Source organism: Stomoxys calcitrans, chromosome 5 (assembly GCF_963082655.1).
Source record: "Stomoxys calcitrans chromosome 5, idStoCalc2.1, whole genome shotgun sequence".
In the NCBI taxonomy this organism is placed as follows: Eukaryota; Metazoa; Arthropoda; class Insecta; order Diptera; family Muscidae; genus Stomoxys; species Stomoxys calcitrans.
In genome coordinates this window covers 66,830,994-66,856,645 of record NC_081556.1, presented here as the reverse complement: position 1 = coordinate 66,856,645, position 25,652 = coordinate 66,830,994, and the positions used below count along the sequence as shown (strand labels likewise).

At 38.3% G+C, this 25,652-nt stretch overlaps 1 protein-coding gene across 3 annotated transcripts in view; it reads left to right on the top strand.

Moving 5' to 3' along the window:
• LOC106090840 (uncharacterized) overlaps window positions 1-25,652 on the top strand; it is a 177,292-nt gene that overhangs the window by 127,089 nt on the left and 24,551 nt on the right. For all 3 annotated transcript variants that reach the window (XM_059369541.1, XM_059369540.1, XM_059369539.1), the window contains one exon: window positions 7,718-7,891. In XM_059369541.1, the coding sequence (XP_059225524.1) occupies window positions 7,718-7,891 (174 nt within the window). The remainder of the gene's footprint in view (window positions 1-7,717; window positions 7,892-25,652) is intronic.

The window sequence follows — 25,652 nt, the reverse complement described above, 5'->3', positions numbered from 1 at the left end:
CCTGGCTATGTCCCTGTCTATAGCTATATCCAATATGGACCGATTAGGACCATATTCAGTTTATATGCCTATATCGCAGCTACAATTTTCACCGAAAACTGGTATCAAATGCGCCTGTTATGGGATACAGATCCTAAATTGGCAGATCGGTCTATATGACAGCTACATCTAATTAGGGTCCGATCTGGACTATAAAGCCCTATATCAGAAGATCGGTGTATGCGACAGCTATATCTAAATATAGTCCGATCGACATCTATGCCATATTTGGCATGGATGTCAAGGGGTCCAGTAGAACTCACTGTTCCACCAAAATCGATTAATAAATGCACTTTTCATGAGCTTAAAACTTTAAATCGGTAGATCGATCTGTGTGGCAGCTATGTCTATCTGAAGTCGTATGTGGATCATACTCGGTGCGTATATCAAGATACTTAGTGCAACTCGCTTTTTCAAATTTAAGCGAATTTGGGATATTAATGTTTAATTCGGGGTATAATGGTTATGGCTTTAAGACACTTACCAGGAAATCGGTCTACATGCCAGTTATACATAAATATAGTCCGAACGAGAGGTTAAGGGCTCTAACAAAACTCACTGTTCTGAATTTCAATGAAATCGGAAGACACCTAAAATCTGCATATCGGTCTAATTGGCAGCTATAACCAAATGTAGTGCGATCTGGGCCCTATTCGTTGTGGTTTTCGGGAGACGACGGGAGAGACGAAAAGACAGGCGGAGAGACGGATGGACAGACACACCGACATAATAAAATCACTTTAGAATTTTACAAAGATCCGCTTTGGGTTCAGATAATGTCGCTTCTGCCCGCTCCCATTCCGGCAAAATTGGGTCTGCTTCGCTCCGCTCCGAATCCCTAATTCACACCCATAAACAGGGCTGTCAATTTAATTAGATGAAAATCAGCAGTTTTGGAAATGGAAATATCGGCACCCTAATTTTAAAAATCGACAAAAAATTGGATCATGTTTTAGACAATAGAACGAATAGTTTTATGAGAAAGAAAAAGTGAAAGCGCCTTAATTACATTCGAACTTTACAAATGCACCAATATTGAAATAGTTCGAACGTGGGTAAAAAAGACGCCTGAAATGATCTCAAGATATCTCATCGCGAGGTTGTCTTTATGGCAACTATGCTTACGGTGGCGATTTTGACCCTATTTGACGAGGTGTCTTAGCTAAACCAGGTTAGCTTAATAGAGACATAAACTATTGCAAAAACATTATCTACGCCAAGTTTTAGCTCAATACGTTGCATTTAACGGACTATAGTATGCTTGACAGACAGACATGGCAAGGGCAGATGGTCCTACAATTTTATGACGGTCAAGAATACACATACAGAGATAGACACACAAATGATGTTCTTTGTTATGGGTTTGTTTAATAATTGATTAAAAAAATAACATTTTCAAAATTTGAAAAAATCGGCATTTAGTCAGCACTTTGCTATTTTTAAGAAAACAATCGGCAAAAATGGCAGCCCTGCCCATAACCCGTGCCAACATTTTTAATCGTCAAACGAACATAGACGGTTCTCGGTGACGATCAATTTGCTCCAAGACGAGCTCGTCAAATGATAAACATCGGAACAGCGACATAAAGTAAGTGGTTACTCGAAACAAGAATCGTACGTGAATCATATGGATGAGTCTTATATGATGCGCTAATCGATTTGCCTATTATTCGCCTTTGGGTGTAGGTAGTAATTCACTTGACGGTGGATATAAAAATTCTCGTTGATTACTCCATCAAGGCTCCCAGAATGAATAACGTTGCTGCGTATGGTAAGTTTCCTACAGCTTTTTACAGTGTCGAATAAAATTGAAACATCTCTGAGCCGGATTAGCCAGATTATATGTTGTGTAAACAATTTATATTAAATTTATTATAATAAAAAAAAAATAATTTTGTTCGTAAAGTACGTAGACAATCACAATCACATAGTACATAGACAATCATAAAATAAGTTGTAAGAATTGCGTACATTGTACATAGTTAATAAAAATAAAATACTTCTTGTAAAAAAAGATACATATTTATATATATAAAAACTGATATTAATGAGAAGTTCACTTTGACTTTTGGCGCCTATCTACTCGATCCTTGTTGAAGAATAAAGTTGATACGAAGGACGTCAACGTGTGGAAATTTGCTGTGCACCATTTCTGAAAGACATTTAAAAATCAGCAAGTAAAAGCGTGCAAATTTCGGCCGGGCCGAATCTAATATACCTTCCACCATGGATCGCATTTGTCGAGTTCTTTTCCCGGCATCTCTTCTTAGGCAAACCAAGAAGTAAAATAGAGAGATCGATTTATATGGGGGCTGTATCAGGCTATAGACCGATTCAGACCATCATAAACACATATGTTGATGGTCATGAGAGGATCCGTCGTACAAAATTTCAGTCAAATGGAATATGAATTGGGCCGTCTAGAGGCTCAAGAAGTCAAGACCAAACATCGGTTTATATGGCAGCTGTATCAGGTTATAAACCGATTTGAACCATACTTGGCACAGTTGTTGGATATCATAACAAAACACGTCGTGCAAAATTTCATAGGATCGGATAAGAATTGCGCCCTCTAGAGGCTCAATAAGTCAAACACACGATCGGTTTATATGGCAGCTATGTCAAAACATGGACCGATATAGACCATTTACAATCCCAACCGACCTACACTAATAAGAAGTTTTTGTGCAAAATTTCAAGCGGCTAGCTTAACTCCATCGAGAGTTAGCGTGCTTTCGACAGGCAGACGGACGGACGGACATGGCTAGATCGACATAAGATATCACGACGATCAAGAATATATATACTTTATGGGGTCTCACAAACAGAATGACGAAATTAGTATACCCCCATCCTATGTTGAAGGGTATAAAAATGTAACAAGAAAAGCCAAATATGATTTTTCTAAATATAAAATACGCACCTCTAATAACTGTAAGGAGGAAACATTTTTGTATCCCTGGAATGTGTAGTGCAGTTCCTAGTCTCGCAAGCTCGTTCGCTTTACAATTCCCTGGGATATCTCTGTGGCCCGGCACCCAGAACAGGTGAATTTTGAACTGTTCAGCCATCTCGTTGAGAGATCACTGACAGTCGAGGGCGGTTTTTGTGTTTTGAAATACGTAATCCAGGGATTTTATGGCTTCCTGGCTGTCTGAGGAGATATTTATGCCAATCGTCGTAATGACATTATATCTTAGCCATTCCACCACATCCTTAATTGCAAGGTTCTCCGCTTGATACACACCGCAGTGGTCGGGTAACCTTTTCGATATGACCAGTTCTGGATCTTTAGAGTACAACCCAACGCCCACCTGGTTGTCTAGTTTGGAACCATCCGTAAAGAAGTCTATGTAACTTCTGTTACCAGGGATATCGTCGTTCCAATCGGTTCTATCAGGAATAGTGGTATAGTAATTTTTATCAAAAAGCGGCTCAGGTAGGGTGTAATCCACACTGCCTGGAATATCTGATATTGTATCAAGGATAATACAGTGTCCGTAGCCGCCACATGACCAATGAGAAAGCTCCCCCAACCTCACGGCAGTGGTCGCGGCAATTTGTATTGCCACCATGTCCAGAGGCATAAGATGTAGCATTAAATTCAGTGTATCAGATGGTGTCGTTCTCAGTGTGACTGTGATGCACAAACAAGCCATCCTTTGGATCCGTTTAAGTATTGAGCAGTAGGTGGATTTTTGAAGCGCCGTCCACCAGACCACAGCACCATATAGCAATATAGGTCTGAAAACTGCAGTATATACCCAATGCATGAGACGCGGTCTTAACCCCCAACTTTTGCCAAAGGGTCTCTTGCAGGTGTATAGGGCAAGAGTTGCCTCTTTTGCCGTTTTCAAATACCCAGGTATTCTGCGCTTTCTGTGAATGGAACATTCTCTCCTCCCAAAGAGACAGGTTCCACTGTAGGCAACTTGTATCTCCTGCTGAAAAGAACTACTTCTGTCTTGCACGGATTTATTCCTAGACCACTTTCGGTAGCCCACTTTGCTGTTGCACGTAGAGCTTCCTGAAGTATATCTCTTAGAGTGCTGGGAAACTTTCCCCTAACCGCAATTGTCAGTCATCAGCATACGCGACCACTTTTGCACCCTTTTCTTCCAGTGACCATAATATATGGGCTAACAAGCCGTTAACAATTCTAAAGTAAAGAAGTTCTTTTTTGATCCATAGATCCCAAGCCGGCCGTAATGCATCTTTTAGTAAGTAAGTTATTAATAAGCTTTCTTATGTTAGAATTGATGCCTAGAAACTCCAACTCCTTCATGATTGATGTCGGTTTTAATGTCAAGAAATGCTACCATTGTATATCCCTTGACAGCGAGAGAACCTGCTTTCGGAATGAAAAGGACCTTCGGGTCCTTCCATCCCACAGGTATATCACCCTTAGCTAAAGATCCTGTCTATCTTTTCATGTGTAACTGTATCCAAATTTTAAGAGCTTTAGCTGATTCCATAAAGAGAGTACCAGTTTTTACCTTTTTGTAACTTCAAGTACGAATTTCAAAAAAAAAAATCTTGTAGTCGGCTGAAATATACTCTCAATGTGCGTCTGTATCCCAACTTTCAGAGCTCTACCTCAGTTCGTGAAGAAAGTATTTCGTTTTAATACTTTAGTGTATGAATTTCAAACAAAAAGTCTCTTAGCCGCAAAAAGTACCATTTTGTACGTTTTGGTACCTAATGTACGAATTGCAAAAAACTATTTTAGCCGTTTAGTATATATTGCCAAGATGTTCCTGTATCCCAAATTTTCAAGCTCCATCTTAATCTGTAAAGAAAGTACCATTTGGTTCCTAAATGTACGAATTTCAAAAAACTATTCTTGTCATCTAATATATTTTGTCAAGGTGACAATCTGTAAAGAAAGTACTATTTTGTACGTTTTAGTAACTAAATATTAGGAATATGATAAATTTAAAAAATAACCCTCTCCCCCGATATTTACAGTCAAAGAGTAACAGAATCCCAAGAGTTATAGCTCAATTTAGAGCTCCATCTAAGTCCGTAAGGAAAGTACCTTTTTATACGTATTGGTACCTAGATGTATGCATTTCAAAAAAATCTCCCAATCGCCTGATATATACTCTCAAGTTGTACCTGTATCCCAAATTTAAGACCTCTTGCTCAATCCTTAAAGAAAGTATAATTTTTATATGTTTTAGTACCTGAATGTAAAAATTTCAAAAACCCGTACGTACTGCCAAGATGTACCTGTATCCTAAATTTCAGAGCTGTAGCTCAGTCTGTAAAGAAAGAACCATTCAGTTCGTTTAAGTACCAAAATGAACGATATCTAAAAAATCTTCTAGTGGTCCGGTACATAGTGCCTAGGTGCAACTGTATTCCACATTTCAGAGCTGCAGCTTAATCTATAAAGAAAGTAGCAAGTAGTACCAATGACACACTTAACTTCGTTTTCTTCCACTCCTGGTACGATATCAGCATTTCGTATTCGGTACAACTTATCGTATTTTTGTCAATACTACGATCATTTTTTGCAAATTATTTAATTTTAACCGTCTCCGTTTTTGTCACGGAATCTTAGTTTTTCGAGACGCTCTTAATCATGATGTTAGCCCCATCTGAATGTTTGCCCGGGCAAACATTCACCATTTCGTACTTTCTGATACTTTTTAGCACCTAAACGTACGAAAATCCCGTTTTATCACGCGCCTATGACCCAAGACCAACAGTCGTGCCAAGATTCATGATTCTAGCTATAGCCGTTTGGGTTGGGCGTTGATCAGTCAGTCAGCCAATCAACCAATCAGTCAGTCACGGAGCTCTTATAAATATATAGATACTCTTTAAATTGCAAAATTCGATGTAATATAGGCATTTAAAGCTATTTAAGGCTATTTGTTGTTTCAGCATTTTTGCTGTTATTACTAACAATTTTTTGCTGTTATTACTAACAAATTTCTCTGAGTGCATAATTTATACTATTAATTCAGACAATTAAAAAAATGTTCAACGTATGCCTTTACCAATATCTTGCCGTGCAATTAACACCTTGCTTGAAAAGTCTTTTATATGTCAATACCACTTGTCTGTGTAGTGGCTGTAGGTGCAGCATTAAATTCAGTGCATCAGATGGTGTCGTCCTCAGTGCGGCCGTGATGCACAAACAAGCCACAATCGGCATCCAGCTGAGCATTGAGCGGTAGGTGGTACTTGAGGCACCGTCCATATAGCATTATATGTCTGACAACTGCAATATACAACCTTTTTTGCCCTTTCCCAAATGTTTGATTTGAAGTTAAATTTCCTGTCCAGCAAAACACCCAGGTAATTTGCGCTTTCAGAAAATGAAACATTCTATCCTCGCAAGGAGATAGGTGCCGATGTAGGTAACTCACATCTCCTGCTGAAAAGAACTATTTCTGTTTAAGATGGATTAACCCCTAGACCACTTTTGGCAGCCCATTTCGCTGTCGCACCTAGAGCTTCTAGAAGTATATGTCTCAGAGTTATATTCCCGAGTAGAGGAGACAGTACACTTCGTTGAGGTGTTCCTTTGCTGACACCCGATCATGTTTCATCCTGCATGAACAGATCATGTTTCGTCCTGCATGAATTTTTTATACCTTGTTCAAACTGAAAGCCTTATTATTCCTGCACTAAGTAAGTAACAAAAACCGAGTTCTTTATATAATAGGCTCATAATACTCATAAGCGGGCGAAGTCTAGTGTCTGAATGACATATTTTCAAGGGAACTATACATCTGTGGAATACTTTTCCTTCCTTATGATTAACAAAACACCAGCAACGCCATTATGTTTGAAAACAGACTACAAACGAACCTTTTGAATTTTATTGAAAACATTTCTAATTTTTTTCATTATAATATTGTTAAACTCAAAATTTGTTTCTCTAACATTTTTTGTTTAATTATTTGTATTGTACACTCTATAATTTACAAGATTTTAGTCTTGTTGTGCAGGTGCTAATGAAATAAAATAAATAAAGGATGATAGATTGACTAATAGGGCGAAAATCTTTCGCCTTCGTGTGACAAGGGTTGGTTGCTTTTGGAATGCAAATTACCTTTGGGTCCCTCCATACCACATGTTGAAAATTTTTCTGCAAGCCTTGCTTAATCCAACCAGTTCTGGGGTCAACAATGGCGGTCACTGTTTACTTCTTGGTTTGGCTCTAGGACATGCCGACACCAGCGAGTCATTGAGGGCATTCGTGATCCGGTTGACCATTATGTCTATATCTGGATAATCGTGCAGAATGTGTGCCGAAATGTATCCCAATTCGCCTTTCATTTGTTAAGCCGACAAAACCACTTCTGCAGTGTTTTCAATGCTGAATCTAATATATCGATGATCAGAGAAGCTATGATCATCCAACACTACCCAGTCACATATCCTTCAGCAGAAGCCCCTGCTGACCATTTGTTTGTCGGCTAGTGGAGCCTGGCGCATCCGCTCCACCAGTGGAGGTCTCAGTACCAGACAACACTACTGGAGGCCATTCTAGATCTGGAGGCCATTCTAGATCTGCCGCTCTACTGGAAACAGACGAAGATCATCAACCGCTATACATAAGTGACTTAAAATTTTGTCCACAAATTACAAACTAGTTCTATTTTTTCCACTTTTAAATTCCCTCTAATTTATGAATATCATATATATATATAATTTTTAGGTAAGGACAAATTGGGAGTACCTGCTTCTGAGCCAGTCCGGCTTGTTCTCGAGAGCGATGGAACTCAAATTGAGGATGGAGAATATTTTCGGACTCTTGCAAACAACACGGTTCTATTGCTATTAAGACAGGGAGAAAGATGGTACCCTACCGGCGTTGATGTTATAAAGGCTGGTAAGTAAAAATTAACAATGTTTAACTTAAAATATAAACCTAATTCCGTTAAAGGTCTGTTTATGCTCTCGCGAATGTATCTGAAATGTAGTGTACATGTAGCGTAAATATAAGGAGATAGTTATGTTTTTACACAACGTAGCATTTGTCATAACAAGCACAAACAACACAAAGCAATAAATTACTCATTTGTCCGATTTTCGATTTTTTGCTGTGCTGATATCTAATTTTTTATATTCATGGGGGTATATTCATTTTGTCATTCTATTTGCAACTCCTTGAAATACTCTTTTCCACCCTATATGACCCTATATGTATATTCTTTGTCCTCCTAAAAATCTAAGACGTTCGTCGGTCGGTTGAAATCACGCTACAGTTTTTCAAAACGAAGATAGTGAACTAAAAGTTTGCATTGATTGTTTTTTCGTCCATAGGCAGGCTAAGTACGAAGATGGGCTATATCGGACTAAATCCTGATTTATAGACCTATCTCCCAATTAAAGGTCCTTACCTACTTACTTTAATTGGCTATGACAGAATATTTGTTCCATTAGCCGAACGTAGAATAGCGTTCCAAGCGCCTCGATTTTCTGCGCTCATTCTAAAATCTCTGACACCAAGTTTCGAGGTGTCTCCCACAACTTGATCTTTCCATCGGGCTTTTGGTCTTCCCGGTTTACGTGTACCACCGTGTTTGCCTTCAAAAGACTTCTTTGCTGGAGCTTCATCATCCATTCTGACAACATGACCAAGCCAACACAACCGTTGTATTTTGATGTGTGTATACTATACTACTATACTATCGTCGTCATACAGCTCGTGGTTCATACGTCGCCTATATTCTCCATTAACGCAAACTGGTCCATATATTTTACGAAGAATCTTTCTCTCAAATACTCCAAGCACTGCCTCATCTGCTTTCACAAGTACCCACGCTTCAGAACCATATAACAGTGTCTTGTATAGTGTAATCTTTGAAGGTCGAGAGGTGGCTTTGTTTCTAAACTGCTTACTTAGTCCAAAGTAGCATCTGTTTGCCACTATTATTCTTCACTTAATCTCAAAACTGGTGGCATTCGTTTCGGTTACGGCTGTGCCGAGGTAGATAAAGTTACTTCCGGTGACCGACCTATGATGTCGATGTCGTCGGCATAGGCGAGTAGCATGTGTTCTCTTGTGATTAGTGTGCCATATCTATTCACTTCTGCATTCCGTATAATCTTCTTCAGCAGGATATTAAAGAGATCACACGATAGGCTGTCTCCTTGCCTGAAACCTTGTTTGGTATTAAATGGTTCGGAGAGATTCTTTCCTATTCTTACTGAGGAACGCGTATCAGCAAATGTCATCCTGTAGAGTTAATAATTAAAGAGTCCTAGGATCATAAAAGCTGTATTCGTCATTTTCGGCTAAAATTTGGCACAATTATTTGTGTAAAGATCCCCGACATCTGTGCTGAATATGGTCCAGATCGGTCTATTTCTTAATATAGTCCTCATGTTGACCGACATAAAATCAACATTTATTACCCGATTACCCGGTGAAATTTGTCACAAAGACTTGAATTAAGATCCCCGACAAACGTGCTGAAATGGTCTTAATAGGTCTATGTTGTATTATAATAATATATGGAAGAAAAACAAGTAAGGGCATGCTAAGTTCTTCCGGGCCGAATATTATATACCCTCCACCATGGATCGCATTTGTCGAGTTCTATGCGCAGGCAAACAAAGAATATTGAATAAGTACTGTTATGCTATTGGAGCTATATCAAGTTATAGTTCAATTTATGGTCCACAAATGAATGCTGAACATTATAGAAGTCATTGTGTAATATTTCAGTTCATTCGGATAAGAATTGCGCCTTGTAGGGGCTCAAGAAGCAAAATCGAGAGATCGTTTTTATGGGAGCTGTATCAAGCTATAAATCGATTCAGACCATATTAGACACGTATGTTGAAGGTCATGAAAGAAGCCGTTGTACAAAATTTCTTCCAAATCGGATGAAAATTGCGCGCTCTATTGGCTCAAGACGTCAAGATCCCAGATCGGTTTATATGGCAGCTATACCAGATTATGAACTGATTTGAATTATACTTAACACAGTTGTTGGAAGCGATACCAAAACACCATTTGTAAAATTTCAGTCAAAACGGACGAGAATTGCGCCCTCTAGAGACTCAAGAAGTCAAGATCCCAAATCGGTTTATATGGCAGCTATACCAGATTATGAACCGATTTGAACTCAAGAAGCAAAATCGGGAGATCGTTTTTTATGGGAGCTGTATCAAGCTATAAATCGATTCAGACCATATTAGACACGTATGTTGAAGGTCATGAAATAAGCCGTTGTACAAAATTTCTTCAAAATCGGATGAAAATCGCGCCCTCTAGAGGCTCAAGAAGTCAAGACCCAAGATCGGTTTATATGGCAGCTATATCAAAACATGGACCAATTTGGCCCTTTTACCAGCCCAACCGACCTACACTAAAAAAAAGTATTTGTGCAAAATTTCAAGCGGCTAGCTCTACACCTTCGAAAGTTAGCGTGCTTTCTAGATCGATGCATGGCTAGATCGACTTCAAATGACATGACGATCAAGAATATATATATACTTTATGGGGTCTCAGTCGCATATTTCGATGTGTTGCAAACGGAATGACAAAATGAATATACCCCCATCCTTTGGTGGTGGGTATAAAAAACAATTTCAATCACGAAATTAATTGATCCAATAAATTTTTTAATTGAAACTGCATCAATTTTTAAATTTTCAATTAATTTCCATAATATGTGATACACAGTTGTTTTCCGCCTGGATTCTGAACTTGAGTTTCGTAGTTTGTGCAAAGGTCCGTGGGCACCCCTTTGAACAAAACTCCTCCGCGGGAGTTTTCTAAAAAATTTTGGGTATCGGGTACGGGTGATGTATAGATTAGTTGTTGCTGTCGTAGGTGTGTGATGCATCCATTGATAACGTAAGGGACAATATATTGATTTAGATTTTTCTTAAGCACCATATTACGGTTGCTGAAGTAAAATCAACTAAAGAGTATATTGCAGATATTTGCTGAGTTTTATTTTATTCCTATCCAGTGCAAGTCAGATTTTCGGGAAAGAATTCCAGTGCAAAGTTGTCCTGGATAGTAAACAATAGCATGCAGATAATAATAACCGATCAATCGTTATTCCGCTATATAGTACAAAAACAGCAATTATAAAAGAAAGAGTCTTAAACCAATTCGAAATTCGAATTTTTTTGGTTCAATAAAAACAAGTAAAAAGGCGTTAAGTTCGGCCGGGCCGAACTTTGGATACCCACCACCTCGGGAATATATGTAAACCACCTTTCATTAAAATTCGGTGGAAATTTCATACCTTATATCCCATATCAGTTATATCAAAATATGTTCCGATTTGGACCAAATACTAAAAGTACACTAGCTATATCTAAAAATAAACCGATCTGAACCATATACGACACGGATGTCGAAAAGCCTAACTTAAGTCACGGTGTCAAATTTCAGTGAAATCGGATTATAAATGCGCCTTTTATGGGGCCAAGACCTTAAATCGCGATATCGGTCTATATGGCAGCTATATTCAAATCTCGACCGATGTGGGCAAAATTGAAGAAGGACTTTGAAGAGCCTAACCAAACTCACTGTCTCAAATTTCAGCGACATCGGACAATAAATGCGTCTTTTATGGCCCCAAAACCTAAAACGTAGATATCGGCCAATATGGCAGCTATATCCAAATCTGAACCAATCTGTGCGATATTGCAGAAGTATGTCAAGGGGTTTAACTTAATTCACTGTCCCAAATTTTGGAGACATCGGATAATAAATAAGCATTTTATGGGCCCAAAACCATAAATCAAGAAATCGGTCTATATGGCAGCTATACCCAACTCTGAACCGATCTGGGCCAAATTGAAGAAAGATGTCGAAAGGCATAACACAACTCACTGTCTCAAATTTCAGCAAAATCGGATAATAAATGTGGCTTTTATGGGCCTAAGACCCTAAATTGGCATATCGGTCTATATGGCAGCTATATCCAAATCTGGACCGATCTGAGCCAAATTGACGGAGGATGGCGAAGGGCCTAACGCAACTTACTGTCCCACATTTCAGCGAAATCGGATAATAAATGTGGCTTTTATGGGACTTAGACCCTAAATCGGATGATCGGTCTATATGGCAGCTATATCCAAATCTGGACCGATCTGAGCCAAATTCACGGAGGATGTCGAAGGGCCTAACGCAACTCACTGTCCCGAATTTCAGCGAAATCGGATAATAAATGTGGCTTTTATGGGACTTAGACCCTAAATCGGATGATCGGTCTATATGGCAGCTATATCCAAATCTGGACCGATCTGAGCCAAATTCACTCCACCATGGATCGCATTTGTCGAGTTCAATGCGCAGGCAAACAAAGAATATTGAATAAGTACTGTTATGCTATTGGAGCTATATCAAGTTATAGTTCAATTTATGGTCCACAAATGAATGCTGAACATTATAGAAGTCATTGTGTAATATTTCAGTTCATTCGGATAAGAATTGCGCCTTGTAGGGGCTCAAGAAGCAAAATCGAGAGATCGTTTTTTATGGGAGCTGTATCAAGCTATAAATCGATTCAGACCATATTAGACACGTATGTTGAAGGTCATGAAAGAAGCCGTTGTACAAAATTTCTTCCAAATCGGATGAAAATTGCGCGCTCTATTGGCTCAAGACGTCAAGATCCCAGATCGGTTTATATGGCAGCTATACCAGATTATGAACTGATTTGAATTATACTTAACACAGTTGTTGGAAGCGATACCAAAACACCATTTGTAAAATTTCAGTCAAAACGGACGAGAATTGCGCCCTCTAGAGACTCAAGAAGTCAAGATCCCAAATCGGTTTATATGGCAGCTATACCAGATTATGAACCGATTTGAACTCAAGAAGCAAAATCGGGAGATCGTTTTTTATGGGAGCTGTATCAAGCTATAAATCGATTCAGACCATATTAGACACGTATGTTGAAGGTCATGAAATAAGCCGTTGTACAAAATTTCTTCAAAATCGGATGAAAATCGCGCCCTCTAGAGGCTCAAGAAGTCAAGACCCAAGATCGGTTTATATGGCAGCTATATCAAAACATGGACCAATTTGGCCCTTTTACCAGCCCAACCGACCTACACTAAAAAAAAGTATTTGTGCAAAATTTCAAGCGGCTAGCTCTACACCTTCGAAAGTTAGCGTGCTTTCTAGATCGATGCATGGCTAGATCGACTTCAAATGACATGACGATCAAGAATATATATATACTTTATGGGGTCTCAGTCGCATATTTCGATGTGTTGCAAACGGAATGACAAAATGAATATACCCCCATCCTTTGGTGGTGGGTATAAAAAACAATTTCAATCACGAAATTAATTGATCCAATAAATTTTTTAATTGAAACTGCATCAATTTTTAAATTTTCAATTAATTTCCATAATATGTGATACACAGTTGTTTTCCGCCTGGATCATGAACTTGAGTTTCGTAGTTTGTGCAAAGGTCCGTGGGCACCCCTTTGAACAAAACTCCTCCGCGGGAGTTTTCTAAAAAATTTTGGGTATCGGGTACGGGTGATGTATAGATTAGTTGTTGCTGTCGTAGGTGTGTGATGCATCCATTGATAACGTAAGGGACAATATATTGATTTAGATTTTTCTTAAGCACCATATTACGGTTGCTGAAGTAAAATCAACTAAAGAGTATATTGCAGATATTTGCTGAGTTTTATTTAATTCCTATCCAGTGCAAGTCAGATTTTCGGGAAAGAATTCCAGTGCAAAGTTGTCCTGGATAGTAAACAATAGCATGCAGATAATAATAACCGATCAATCGTTATTCCGCTATATAGTACAAAAACAGCAATTATAAAAGAAAGAGTCTTAAACCAATTCGAAATTCGAATTTTTTTGGTTCAATAAAAACAAGTAAAAAGGCGTTAAGTTCGGCCGGGCCGAACTTTGGATACCCACCACCTCGGGAATATATGTAAACCACCTTTCATTAAAATTCGGTGGAAATTTCATACCTTATATCCCATATCAGTTATATCAAAATATGTTCCGATTTGGACCAAATACTAAAAGTACACTAGCTATATCTAAAAATAAACCGGTCTGAACCATATACGACACGGATGTCGAAAAGCCTAACTTAAGTCACGGTGTCAAATTTCAGTGAAATCGGATTATAAATGCGCCTTTTATGGGGCCAAGACCTTAAATCGCGATATCGGTCTATATGGCAGCTATATTCAAATCTCGACCGATGTGGGCAAAATTGAAGAAGGACTTTGAAGAGCCTAACCAAACTCACTGTCTCAAATTTCAGCGACATCGGACAATAAATGCGTCTTTTATGGCCCCAAAGCCTAAAACGTAGATATCGGCCAATATGGCAGCTATATCCAAATCTGAACCAATCTGTGCGATATTGCAGAAGTATGTCAAGGGGTTTAACTTAACTCACTGTCCCAAATTTTGGAGACATCGGATAATAAATAAGCATTTTATGGGCCCAAAACCATAAATCAAGAAATCGGTCTATATGGCAGCTATACCCAACTCTGAACCGATCTGGGCCAAATTGAAGAAAGATGTCGAAAGGCATAACACAACTCACTGTCTCAAATTTCAGCAAAATCGGATAATAAATGTGGCTTTTATGGGCCTAAGACCCTAAATTGGCATATCGGTCTATATGGCAGCTATATCCAAATCTGGACCGATCTGAGCCAAATTGACGGAGGATGGCGAAGGGCCTAACGCAACTCACTGTCCCACATTTCAGCGAAATCGGATAATAAATGTGGCTTTTATGGGACTTAGACCCTAAATCGGATGATCGGTCTATATGGCAGCTATATCCAAATCTGGACCGATCTGAGCCAAATTCACGGAGGATGTCGAAGGGCCTAACGCAACTCACTGTCCCGAATTTCAGCGAAATCGGATAATAAATGTGGCTTTTATGGGACTTAGACCCTAAATCGGATGATCGGTCTATATGGCAGCTATATCCAAATCTGGACCGATCTGAGCCAAATTCACGGAGGATGTCGAAGGGCCTAATAAAACTCACTGTTCCAAATTTCAGCAAAATCGGATAATAAATGTGGCTTTTATGGGCCTAAGACCCTAAATCGGCCGATCGGTCTATATGGGGGCTATATCAAGATATAGTCCGATATAGCCCATCTTCGAACTTAACCTGCTTATGGACAAAAAAAGAATCTGTGCAAAGTTTCAGCTCAATATCTCTATTTTTAAAGGCTGTAGCGTGATTTCAACAGACAGACGGACAGACGGACGGACATGTCTAGATCGTCTTAGATTTTTACGCTGATCAAGAATATATATACTTTATAGGGTCGGAAATGGATATTTCGATGTGTTGCAAATGGAATGACAAAATGAATATACCCCCATCCTTCGGTGGTGGGTATAAAAATTATTGAAACCATTAATTTTTTTATGAAGAAGAAAAGAAATAAGAATTTTTTTTATGGATAAAAAAAATTGCTGAAATCGGTTCTGAATAATTGAATTAAAGCGGTTATCACCTCTATAATCCAATTTATTTGAAAATCTTTTATTCTTCCAAACAAACATTTAACTGCCTAAATTAAAGTAAATAATTGATATTTTTTCCACAAATAAAAAAAAATTTACTTCAGACGATTAATTAATGATAAACAAAAAATATTTGCAATGCACTAAAATATTTGTATTTTTGCTAGTTTATGTCAGGTTAGGTTAAAGGAGGGTGGGGAAATAATTCCGCCCCATGCCACTATGGACATACACCTAAGCCAGTATTCGGCTTGCTGTGCTCCCTAAATACTAAAAAGCAACCTCGCCGCTTCGGAGGCATTAATTATCCTCCTGATGGCAGGAGGATTTAATGTGGTTCTTATCCAGGCGCCATGTGTGTGTGGGGGAATGGTTCGTGGACTAAGAATTTCGGGATACAGAGCCTGTATTCTTGCAAAGAGTAGTCTAAATGTTTTTCTTCTTCTGTCGCCAAGCACTGAAGATTCAGTAGTAGTCAGCCTCAAAATAAATAAGACTCATTACTGGCTGGTTTCTCTATGTATGACACACACATTCAGAGATGCCACCTTCAAGCCTTAAGTTGCGGTTGAAGCCGCTTCTGCAGGGAAAAAGGCCGCATTGTAGTAAATGATGGCAATGCACATCACCAGATATGGGGAAGTTCGGATATCAACGAGAGTGGTAAGCTGCTTATCGATTATGCTATAAGTTGCAATCTGGCGGTTTGTAATTAATGGGATAAAGCGACCTTTATTACCAGGAACAGGCAGGAGGTACCAGATATTACCTTTATATCGGAAGATATAAGCTCAAGAATATGCGACTGGGATGTGTTGGACGACCACAGCTTCTCTGATCATCGTTTCATTAGTTTCAGCCTTGGAAAACTGCAGAACTGGTCCCTCGGCTAAGCAGAAGAAAGGCGGGTGGGAATAAATGTCGGCGAAAATTCTGCACGTCTATCCCTTCTAGACCAGAAAATGAAGTGGAAACTGCGGAGCACATATACATAATGGTCAAGCGGATCACGAAGGCTCTGAATGATTCGCTTTTGTCGGCATGTCCTAGTGCTAAGCCAGAGCCGGTTGGTCTAAGGAAGGTCTGCAGAAATCTCTTCAACAGAGCAAAAGCCACAAAAGGATCGCACGATTGGGACATCTATAAGGCTGAGCTGAGAAAATACAAGGGCGAGCTGAGAAAGGCTCAGAACAAATCTTATGTAGAATTCTGCAGCTCTGTGGAGGATACATCTGAGGCCTCTAAGCTATGGAAGATTCTGTCCTCGGGAACTTTTACAGAAGTCAGAGAATGTATAGACAATGTCTAGTGAGGAAACAAAAAAAAAAAAAGATTTTCGTCCTATAAGTCTGTCATCCTTTATTTTGAAGACTCTTGAGAGGTTGATAGAAACATATCTTAGGGTAGTGATCCCTGTAGATCGCCTGTCTATGCAAGCACATGCATATAGCAAAGGTAAATCCACTGAAAACCGACTAGGCCCTTCACGACCTAGTTGGCTACATAGAAGGTTCTCTCGCTATCATGGTATATACAAAGGAAGAATATCTTGACATTGAATGTGCTTTTAATAAGATGAAGGAGTAGGAGTTTTTGGGCTTACTAAAAGATGCATTATGGCAGGCTTGGGATCTGTGGATCTAAAAAGATGGGTCAGCAGTGGAACTCCTCAAAAACGTGTACTGTCTCCTCTACTGTGGAATATAGCCATTAACAATATATTATTGTCTCTGGAAGAAAAAGACGTAAAAGCATATGCTAATGACGTGGAAATTGCAGTTAGGGGAAAGTTTCCCAACACTCTAAGAAATATACTTCAGTTAGCAATACCTGCAACAGCAAAGTGGGCTACCGAAAGTGGTCTGGGTATAAACCCGTGCAAGACAGAAGTAGTTCTTTTCAGCAGGAGATAAACCGCGTGTCATTCATTGGGTATATATTGCAGTTGTCAGACCAATTATGCTATATGGTGTTGTGGTCTGGTGGACGGCGCTTCAAAAATCCACCTACTGCTCAGTAATTAATTACATCTTATGCCTCTGGACATTGTGGCTACCCAAATTGCAGCGACCACTGCTGTGAGGTTAAGGGAGCTTTCTCATTGGTCATGTGGCGGCTACGGACACTGTGTTATCCTTGATATATTGTAATATTCGATGTTCCAGGCAGTGTGGATTACACCCTACCTGAGCCGCTTTTTGATAAAAATTACTGTACTGTTAACCGACAAGTGCAGTGTGAATCAAGCGGAGATCCTTGCAAATAAGGAAGTGGAGGAATGGCTAAGATATAATGTCATTACGTAGATTGGCATAAATATCTTCTCAGACAGCTAGGCAGCCATTAAATCCCTGGATAACTTATTTCTGAACACAAAAACCGCCCTCGTCTGTCGCAGATCTCCAAACGAGATGGGTGAACATTTCAAAATTCACCTGTTTTGAATACCGGGCCACAGATATATCCCAGGGAATTGTTAAGCGGACAATCTTGCCAGACTAGGAACTACCTTACACAATCCAGGGATACTGCAATCTTTGGCTATGCCTCTAGCGACATGGAATTTAAGATTTCAGGACCAGACCCGAAGGACAACGAATGATAGATGGTCATAAAGAGGGGACTGTGAGCATTCCAAAACTATGTGGCCTAATCTAGACTTGAAGAGGTCTACTGCTTTGCTGTCATTGGCTTGAACAGACGTCTCTGTCATTGTGCCCGTCATGACAGATCGAAAAACATGCTGACAGACTGAAGGTTGCCAGCAACGACTGTGAGGACATCGAAGAAGAAGAGACTATAGAACACCTTCTGTGTGTGTGTCCCAAACTAGCAGTCAGAAGGAGATCCACTTTAGGTTCTCCTTTCTTTGAGAACCTGTCTGATTTAGCGGATGTGAACATTCGCAAGTTATTGAGTTTCTTAAAACGATCTGGATAGTTCACAATGGACGAAAACGTCTAAGTGAGTCTGATGGCTGACTGCCACTTATATCTAACCTAACCTAACCTACCCCAAACATATACTTCATGTTCACTATTCATGTTATTGTAACAGTCCTCTGAAATACCTTTCCAAAATGGATAATATAGGGTGACATTTCAAGAGCTATAGGAAAGTTTTTCGCATAAAGCACATAATATTCAGAAAAATTCATGAAATCTTTGTTCGAAAAATGAATAATTTTAAGATTATTTCACGCAAATATTGACCGTGGCTGCGCCTCAAATGGTTCATCCGCTTTGTCTAATTTTGGCTTACTCTTTCCAACATTTGGGTCGGTATCTCACGAATAAATGCTTCAATGCTTTCTTCCAAAGCCTTAACACAGCCCCACGAAGAATAGTTTAAAGGCGTAAAATCGCACGATATTGATCGGTCCCGAATGTGAAATAAAATGTTCATCGAACTCGCCTCTCAATAAGTCCATTGTTACGCGTGCTGTGTGGCATGTGGCACCGTCTTATTGAAGCCACATATCATTCAATTCAAGCTCTTGTATTTTGGGCAAAAAAATTGGGTATCATCTCACGGTAGCGCTCTCCATTCACTGTTACGTTACGATTCCCATCATCTTTGAAGAAGTACGGTCCAATGATGCCACCAGCCCATAAAACCATAAGCCCACAAAACTGCGAAGTTTTCCGGATGCATTGGTAGCTCTTGCAATATTTCTGGCTGATCTTCACTTCAAAGTCGAAAATTCTCCTTATTTACGTACCCATTGAGCCAAAAATCTGCTTCGTCGCTCAATGGAAGAAGCACACGATGAACATGCATTGATAGTAGTAGTAGTAAAACTTCTATATTGAATATTTTCATAAAAATACATTTCTTTTTTTTTTACAATTCTAAGAAGTAATTTTATAACTTAGCGACAATGTAAAATACGTCTGTCGCATTATATAAGCATTTGCTTATTTAATTGAATTCATTTATTAAAAGTTGCCTATATTTATAGCTCATTTCGAGATAATTTATTAATTTGTGCCAATTTTCTTCTTCTGTACCATCAAGAATGTTGATTAGTTCCTCATCGTTCAATATCGGCTTTCCGAATGATATCATTCTAAATTCCCGAAGTATAGGACAGATGCCCAGAAAATGTTGCATTGTTTCAATTTCATGCATGTTACACAATTTACATTCTTTATTTAAGACATCGGGATCAAAACTGTTACACCCTAGAGGGATCATTCCACTGCGCGCTTTAAATATCCACACGATTTCCGCTTGAGAGTACTTTCTGTTTAGGTAAAGATGGGATCTGCTTGGGTTTAAATATCTATATATCCGCCAGCTCTGGCTGAATTGTTTTCTATACAGTCTTTCTTCATGCGATCGTTGTTTCATACCACTTAATAAATCATTGCAGAAAGTGTTCCAATTGCCTTGTGAAGACATCGTTTGTGGCCATTGAACGTGTAGGCTTCGAGATAAGTCTTTTAATTCTGTTACCCAAAATATATTTTTTTGGTATATAATCTCCGATAGTTGATTTGGGAGCCTGTTTTGTGTATAGTAATACAAAATTCGCCCCAAATAGTTTAAATGTTTTCCCAGCGTGTATATTTGTGAGTCTTCCACTTCCGTTTCCAGCATTAGTACATAATTTGGTGTAAAACTTGGTGCCCTAAGTATTCGCTTCAGAAAATATCTTTGGAGTGCATTAATCTCTTCGAAGTGTGAAAAACCCCAAATTTCGGCAGCATAAGTTTGTATAGATCTACAAACGGCTAAAAATAATTTCCATTTAGAATTCATATCTATATCTGCTCTTCCAATGAATTGGTTCCATGTGGCATTAATAGCGTTTTTTGCTTCATTGTTTCTGGTTTGTACATGTTTGTTGAACTTCATTTTCGGAGTAAAGACTACCCCTAGATATTTGAACTCGTTGGAGATCTTAATTTCTCTGCCGTTGTACATCCACCTTTCGTATTTGCTTAATTTTCCTCCATTTCTAAAGACAATAATTTGGGATTTAGCTAGGTTTACTTCCAAACTCCACATTTTGCAGTATATTTCCAGATTATCTATCATTTTCTGTAGTACTTTTATGTCATCTGCTAGGAAAACGATATCATCTGCATACAAGAGAAGTCGGATGTTAATATTTTCCACAAACAAACCACCTTCGATGAACTCGTGCAGGTCATTTACATAGAGGGCAAATAATAACGGCGATAAAAGACATCCTTGTTTTACGCCTTTGGTTGTTTCGAAGTATTCAGATAGCTCCCTGCCGTTCCATACTGCTGACTGCGTGTTGCTGTATATTTTCTCTATTATTGAGACCATTTTATATGATACACCCATTCTAAATAGTTTATATATAAGGGCTTGCCTTGATATATTGTCAAAAGCTGCCTTGAAATCGATAAAAAAAACAATATACTTTTTTCCTCTCTGCCAATTTCAAGTGGACGATCGAGGCCAGATTGTATATATTATCAACCGTTGAATAATTTTTCCGGAATCCAGCTTGGTATTCTGTAAGAATTTGATAGTTTTCAACCCAATTATATAGTCTTTCATTTATAAGACCCATAAATAACTTCGCCACACAATTCATAAATGAAATGCCCCTGTAGTTTGACGGCTCGTTTAGATCACCTTTCTTATGAATTGGGTAAATAATAGTTTTTGTGAATACAGGATCAATTTCCCCACTCGAATAAATGGTATTGTATATTCTTAACAGCAGACTATTAAACTCTTCGGTGCCGTTTATGAAGAACTCATATGGTATCCTATCCTCGCCGGGTGCCTTATTTCTTCTAACTTTCACTAGCATTTTCTGCAGTTCCGACATCGTAAAGTGCCTATCGAGATCCATATAATTTTTATAAGGGGGAGCATAGTGAATAAGAGTGGTCTCTTGAGATTTATTTAATAAGTTTTCATAGTAGGATTTAAAGGCATCTGGGGTAATATTTGAGCCCACGAGGTTACATTGGTTACGAATTTCTTTCGCCATTTTCCACCATTCTTTGGAGTTTTTGATGTTATTTAATTTGTTGGCTATTGTATTGTAATACACGGATTTATTGGTACTGCATACAGTTTTGTACTCTTTTTGTGCGACTATATATCGTCTCTTGTCTTCCAAATTCCTTGTTGTCCTGTACACCTTTAAGAGCTTAAAACTTATCATTCTTGCATTATTACAGTTTTTGTTGTACCATTTATTTTTCGGCTCAAAAGGCTTTTTGTGATTAATCAATTTTGAAGCGGATTTCACTATTATTTGGTTAATATCGTTGAGGTTGATGTGATTTACACCAGCGATATTACGTATACTTTCATTTATCTTTCTTTGATAGTTATCCTTTTCTTCATCTTTCCATATCAATTTTGGCAATAGAGACATCTTTTCCCCCGTTCGTGAAGTGGGTTCAATATTTATTTTCGTCAGGATAGGGAAATGATCTGACCATACTTTATCTTCCACTCTGAACTCTTCAATCTTTCCCAAAATTTCCTTAGATACCGCGCATATGTCGTTTACTGACTCACCCAATGCCGTAATGTATGTCAATTTTCCATCCTCATCACCCTTCGTTATTCCATTCAAAATAAGCATGTTATAATTATCACATAGTTGTATAAATTTAACACCTTTTTGATTTACAGTTTTATCTCTTGATTTTCTGCAATCATATCCTGAGCAAAAGCTACTTTTATATATTTCTCCGATATTCTGGTTTGTTTCTCCGATTCGGACATTAAAATCACCTATGAGTATAGGGTTCTGTATTTCTATGTCTTGAAAATACTTTGCCAGTTTTTCAAAGTCATTGTCCCAATTGGCAGGTCTTAAGTATTGAGGTATTACGCTGTAAGTATTTTCCATTGTGTACAATTTTAAAAGCGGGGTTTCCCCTATATCAATAACTTCATACGAAATACCAGTATCGTGTAGATGTTTGCTTATACCGATCAAACAGCCTCCAATTGCTCTGCCGTATCTATGAATGCGTGTCGCATGCTTACAAAATAAATCAAACCCGCTGAAATATGATTTTGCTCTTTCTATTTTGTTCGGTTCAAGGTGCGTTTCCAATAATATAAGAATCTCAAATTGTTTGATATATTGAAAAAAAGTTGGGTACAAATACTTATTTTCTAGGCCATTAATGTTGTACGATAAAATCGAAATATTATACGGTTTAATCGCTTGTGTATTATTTACTAGTTTTTTGGATACGAATCATCATTAAGTTGATAATAATTTAAACAAATAGTTTTTATATCCTCCCCATATAATTTGACAAGTTCTTTTTCTCCATCAGCGTTGCCAGATACAAGTTTGTGATCGGAATTCCATTTAAACCAACGGTCTTTTATTTTTAGCTTGTCTTCTCTTACAACAACTTTATGCTGTTTGCTAACCGCTAAAATTTGTTTTCGAAGAATAAGAAAAGTCTTTTTGTGCTGTTGCTTGTTTGGTATCATATCACGTTCAATAGAGATATCAGAGCCCGACAATTTTTTTGTATTTCGAAATATCTGTTGTAGAGCATCTTCGTTCTCAAGTTCGGCTATAACTGCCATTTTTCCGTTACGGTCAAAAACTTTGCGGACATTTTTCGTACTTGCCGTTACGTTTAATTTTTCTCTGAACAGTTTTTGCACCTCTTCTTTTGGATTTTTTGCACTTGGTAGGCCTTTAATAAATAACTTACTTGACCTGATTTGATTTTCTAGCCAAGTAATATCCTTTTTATACTGACTATTTTCTATTTTCACTTTACTTAGCTCTTCTTTCAAACTCTGATTCTCTGACTTCATTGCATTTATATCAGTGCTGATAGCAATTATCTCGCATTTTATGTCTTCTATGTCTGCTTTCGTAGGTAGCGATTTGAGCTTTTCGTCTAAATTGGAGTTAATAGTTTCTTTTATAAGTTTTATGAGTTCAGTTGGCTCCATGTTTGAAGTTGATGACTTTGGTTTTTCTGGCGATGATATTTCGTTGTGTTTCCTCTTGGGTGTTTGAAAATTATCTTGCATATTTCCGAACCCTGTCAATGAATGGTAATGCTGTCGATCGCAGTAGATTAGATATCGATAACTTTTGCTTTGTTGTTATAGGTAGATTACCATCACTAAACTTGGTTGGATAAGGTCAGCTGATATGCTTATTTGTTGTGTCGGTGTTTGTCTACTCGTTGTTTTGTATTTTGAGTGACAATATTTATGAAAATTTTGTTGATAAAAGAAAACAAATTATCGGCTCACCACGAACTTTACAAGAGGTTCTTCCTTATGAATCCAGTGACGAGTTTGAAGGGGTGTGTTTTGAAGTGCGAAACAAGGGGAATCTCGGCTTGTTTACCTTATTTTTTTTGCCGTTTGAAAGGAGCCTACTTTTACACGTCCGTCCTCTGATGATGTTCAATCGAATAATAATAATAATGATGTTCATTGATAATAAAATTCAATATTATGCAAGCGTTGTTCGTTTGTAAGACGGTCATGGTTAAATTATAGACCAAACTGAAAATATTTGACAGTGAAACAAAACACGAAACGTGCGCGAGCTGTTTAAACCAGTGTTGCCAAAAACATAGTAACTCAAAAATCACCCTTTACATGTAAAAAAGTTGTAAGGTTCTCGCCCTAATTTTATTTGCAAATTGGTGAAAAATTCCTCCGGATATAATGCGTGTTAGAAATCAAAAATTGTAAACAAAACGTGTTTTGCTTCCTATGTCCATGCAAGCCGATCGGTCCACAAATTACCATCCGGTAAGTTCGGTAAGCAATGCAAAATTTGACATACTCGACGTGGCCAACTTTCAAGCCCTATGGAACATTCTCGAGACCCACTAGGGTCTCCAAAATTATGCACAAATTGGAAAATACCTCAACACTGACTCTATAAATTTTCGTGCACATATCTCCAAAAAGTAATTGTCGGTAATATAGTCGGCGTTGACAAAATTTTTCAACGTAATTGCATTCTATCTTCTGTCAGTTATCAGCTGTTACTTTTAGCTTGCTTTAGAAAAAAAGTGTGCGAAATTTGGTTTACATTTGTTTGTTTGGCGTCAATTTTAATATGGGTACCACATGTATTGAAAGAAATTCATTTAACAAACCAAATCAACGCTTGTGATATGCACCTTAAACGCAATGAATTCGACCCGTTTTTAAAACGAATCATAACTGGAGATGAAAAATAGATTGTTTACAACAACGTTAGTCGAAAACGATCATGGTCCAAGCATGGTGAACCAGCTCAAACCACTTCAAAGGCTGATATCCACCAAAAGAAGGTTATGCTGTTTGTTTGGTGGGATTGGAAGGGTGTGGTATATTTTGAGCTGCTTCCAAGGAACCAAACGATTAATTCGGATGTTTACTGTCAACAATTGGACAAATTGAATACAGCCATCAAGGAGAAGCGACCAGAATTGGTCAATTGTAAAGGTGTCATATTCCACCAGGACAACGCTAGACCGCACACATTTTTGATCACTCGCCAAAAACTGAGTGAGCTTGGCTAGGAACTTTTGATGCATCCACCATATAGCCCTGACCTTGCACCATCAGACTACCATTTATTTCGATCTTTGCAGAACTCCTTAAATGGTAAAACTTTCGGCAATGATGAGGCTATAAAATCGCACTTGGTTCAGTTTTTTGCAAATAAAGGCCAGAAGTTCTATGAGCGTGGAATACTAAATTTGCCAAAAAGATGGCAAAAGGTTATCGAACAAAATGGCACTTATATATTCGATTAAAGTTCATTCTAAGCTTTATTAAAAATGCATTTACTTTCTTTTAAAAATCCGCAATTACTTTTTAGGTAACCCAATATTTCGAAGTTTTTCTATTTGGCAACACTGTGCGTCGTCCACCAGACCACAACACCATATGGTATAATAGTTCTGACAACTGCAGTATATACCCAGTGCATGACACGCGGTTTAAGCCCCCATCTTTTGCTAATGGCTCTCTTGCAGGTGTATAGGACAAGAGTTGCCTTTCTTGCACTCTCCTAAATGTAGAATTTGAAGTTCAACTTTCTGTCCAGCAAAACACCAAGGAATTTTGCGCTTTCAGTAAATGGAACATTCCCTCCTCCCAAGGAGACAGGTGCCGCTGTAGGTAAC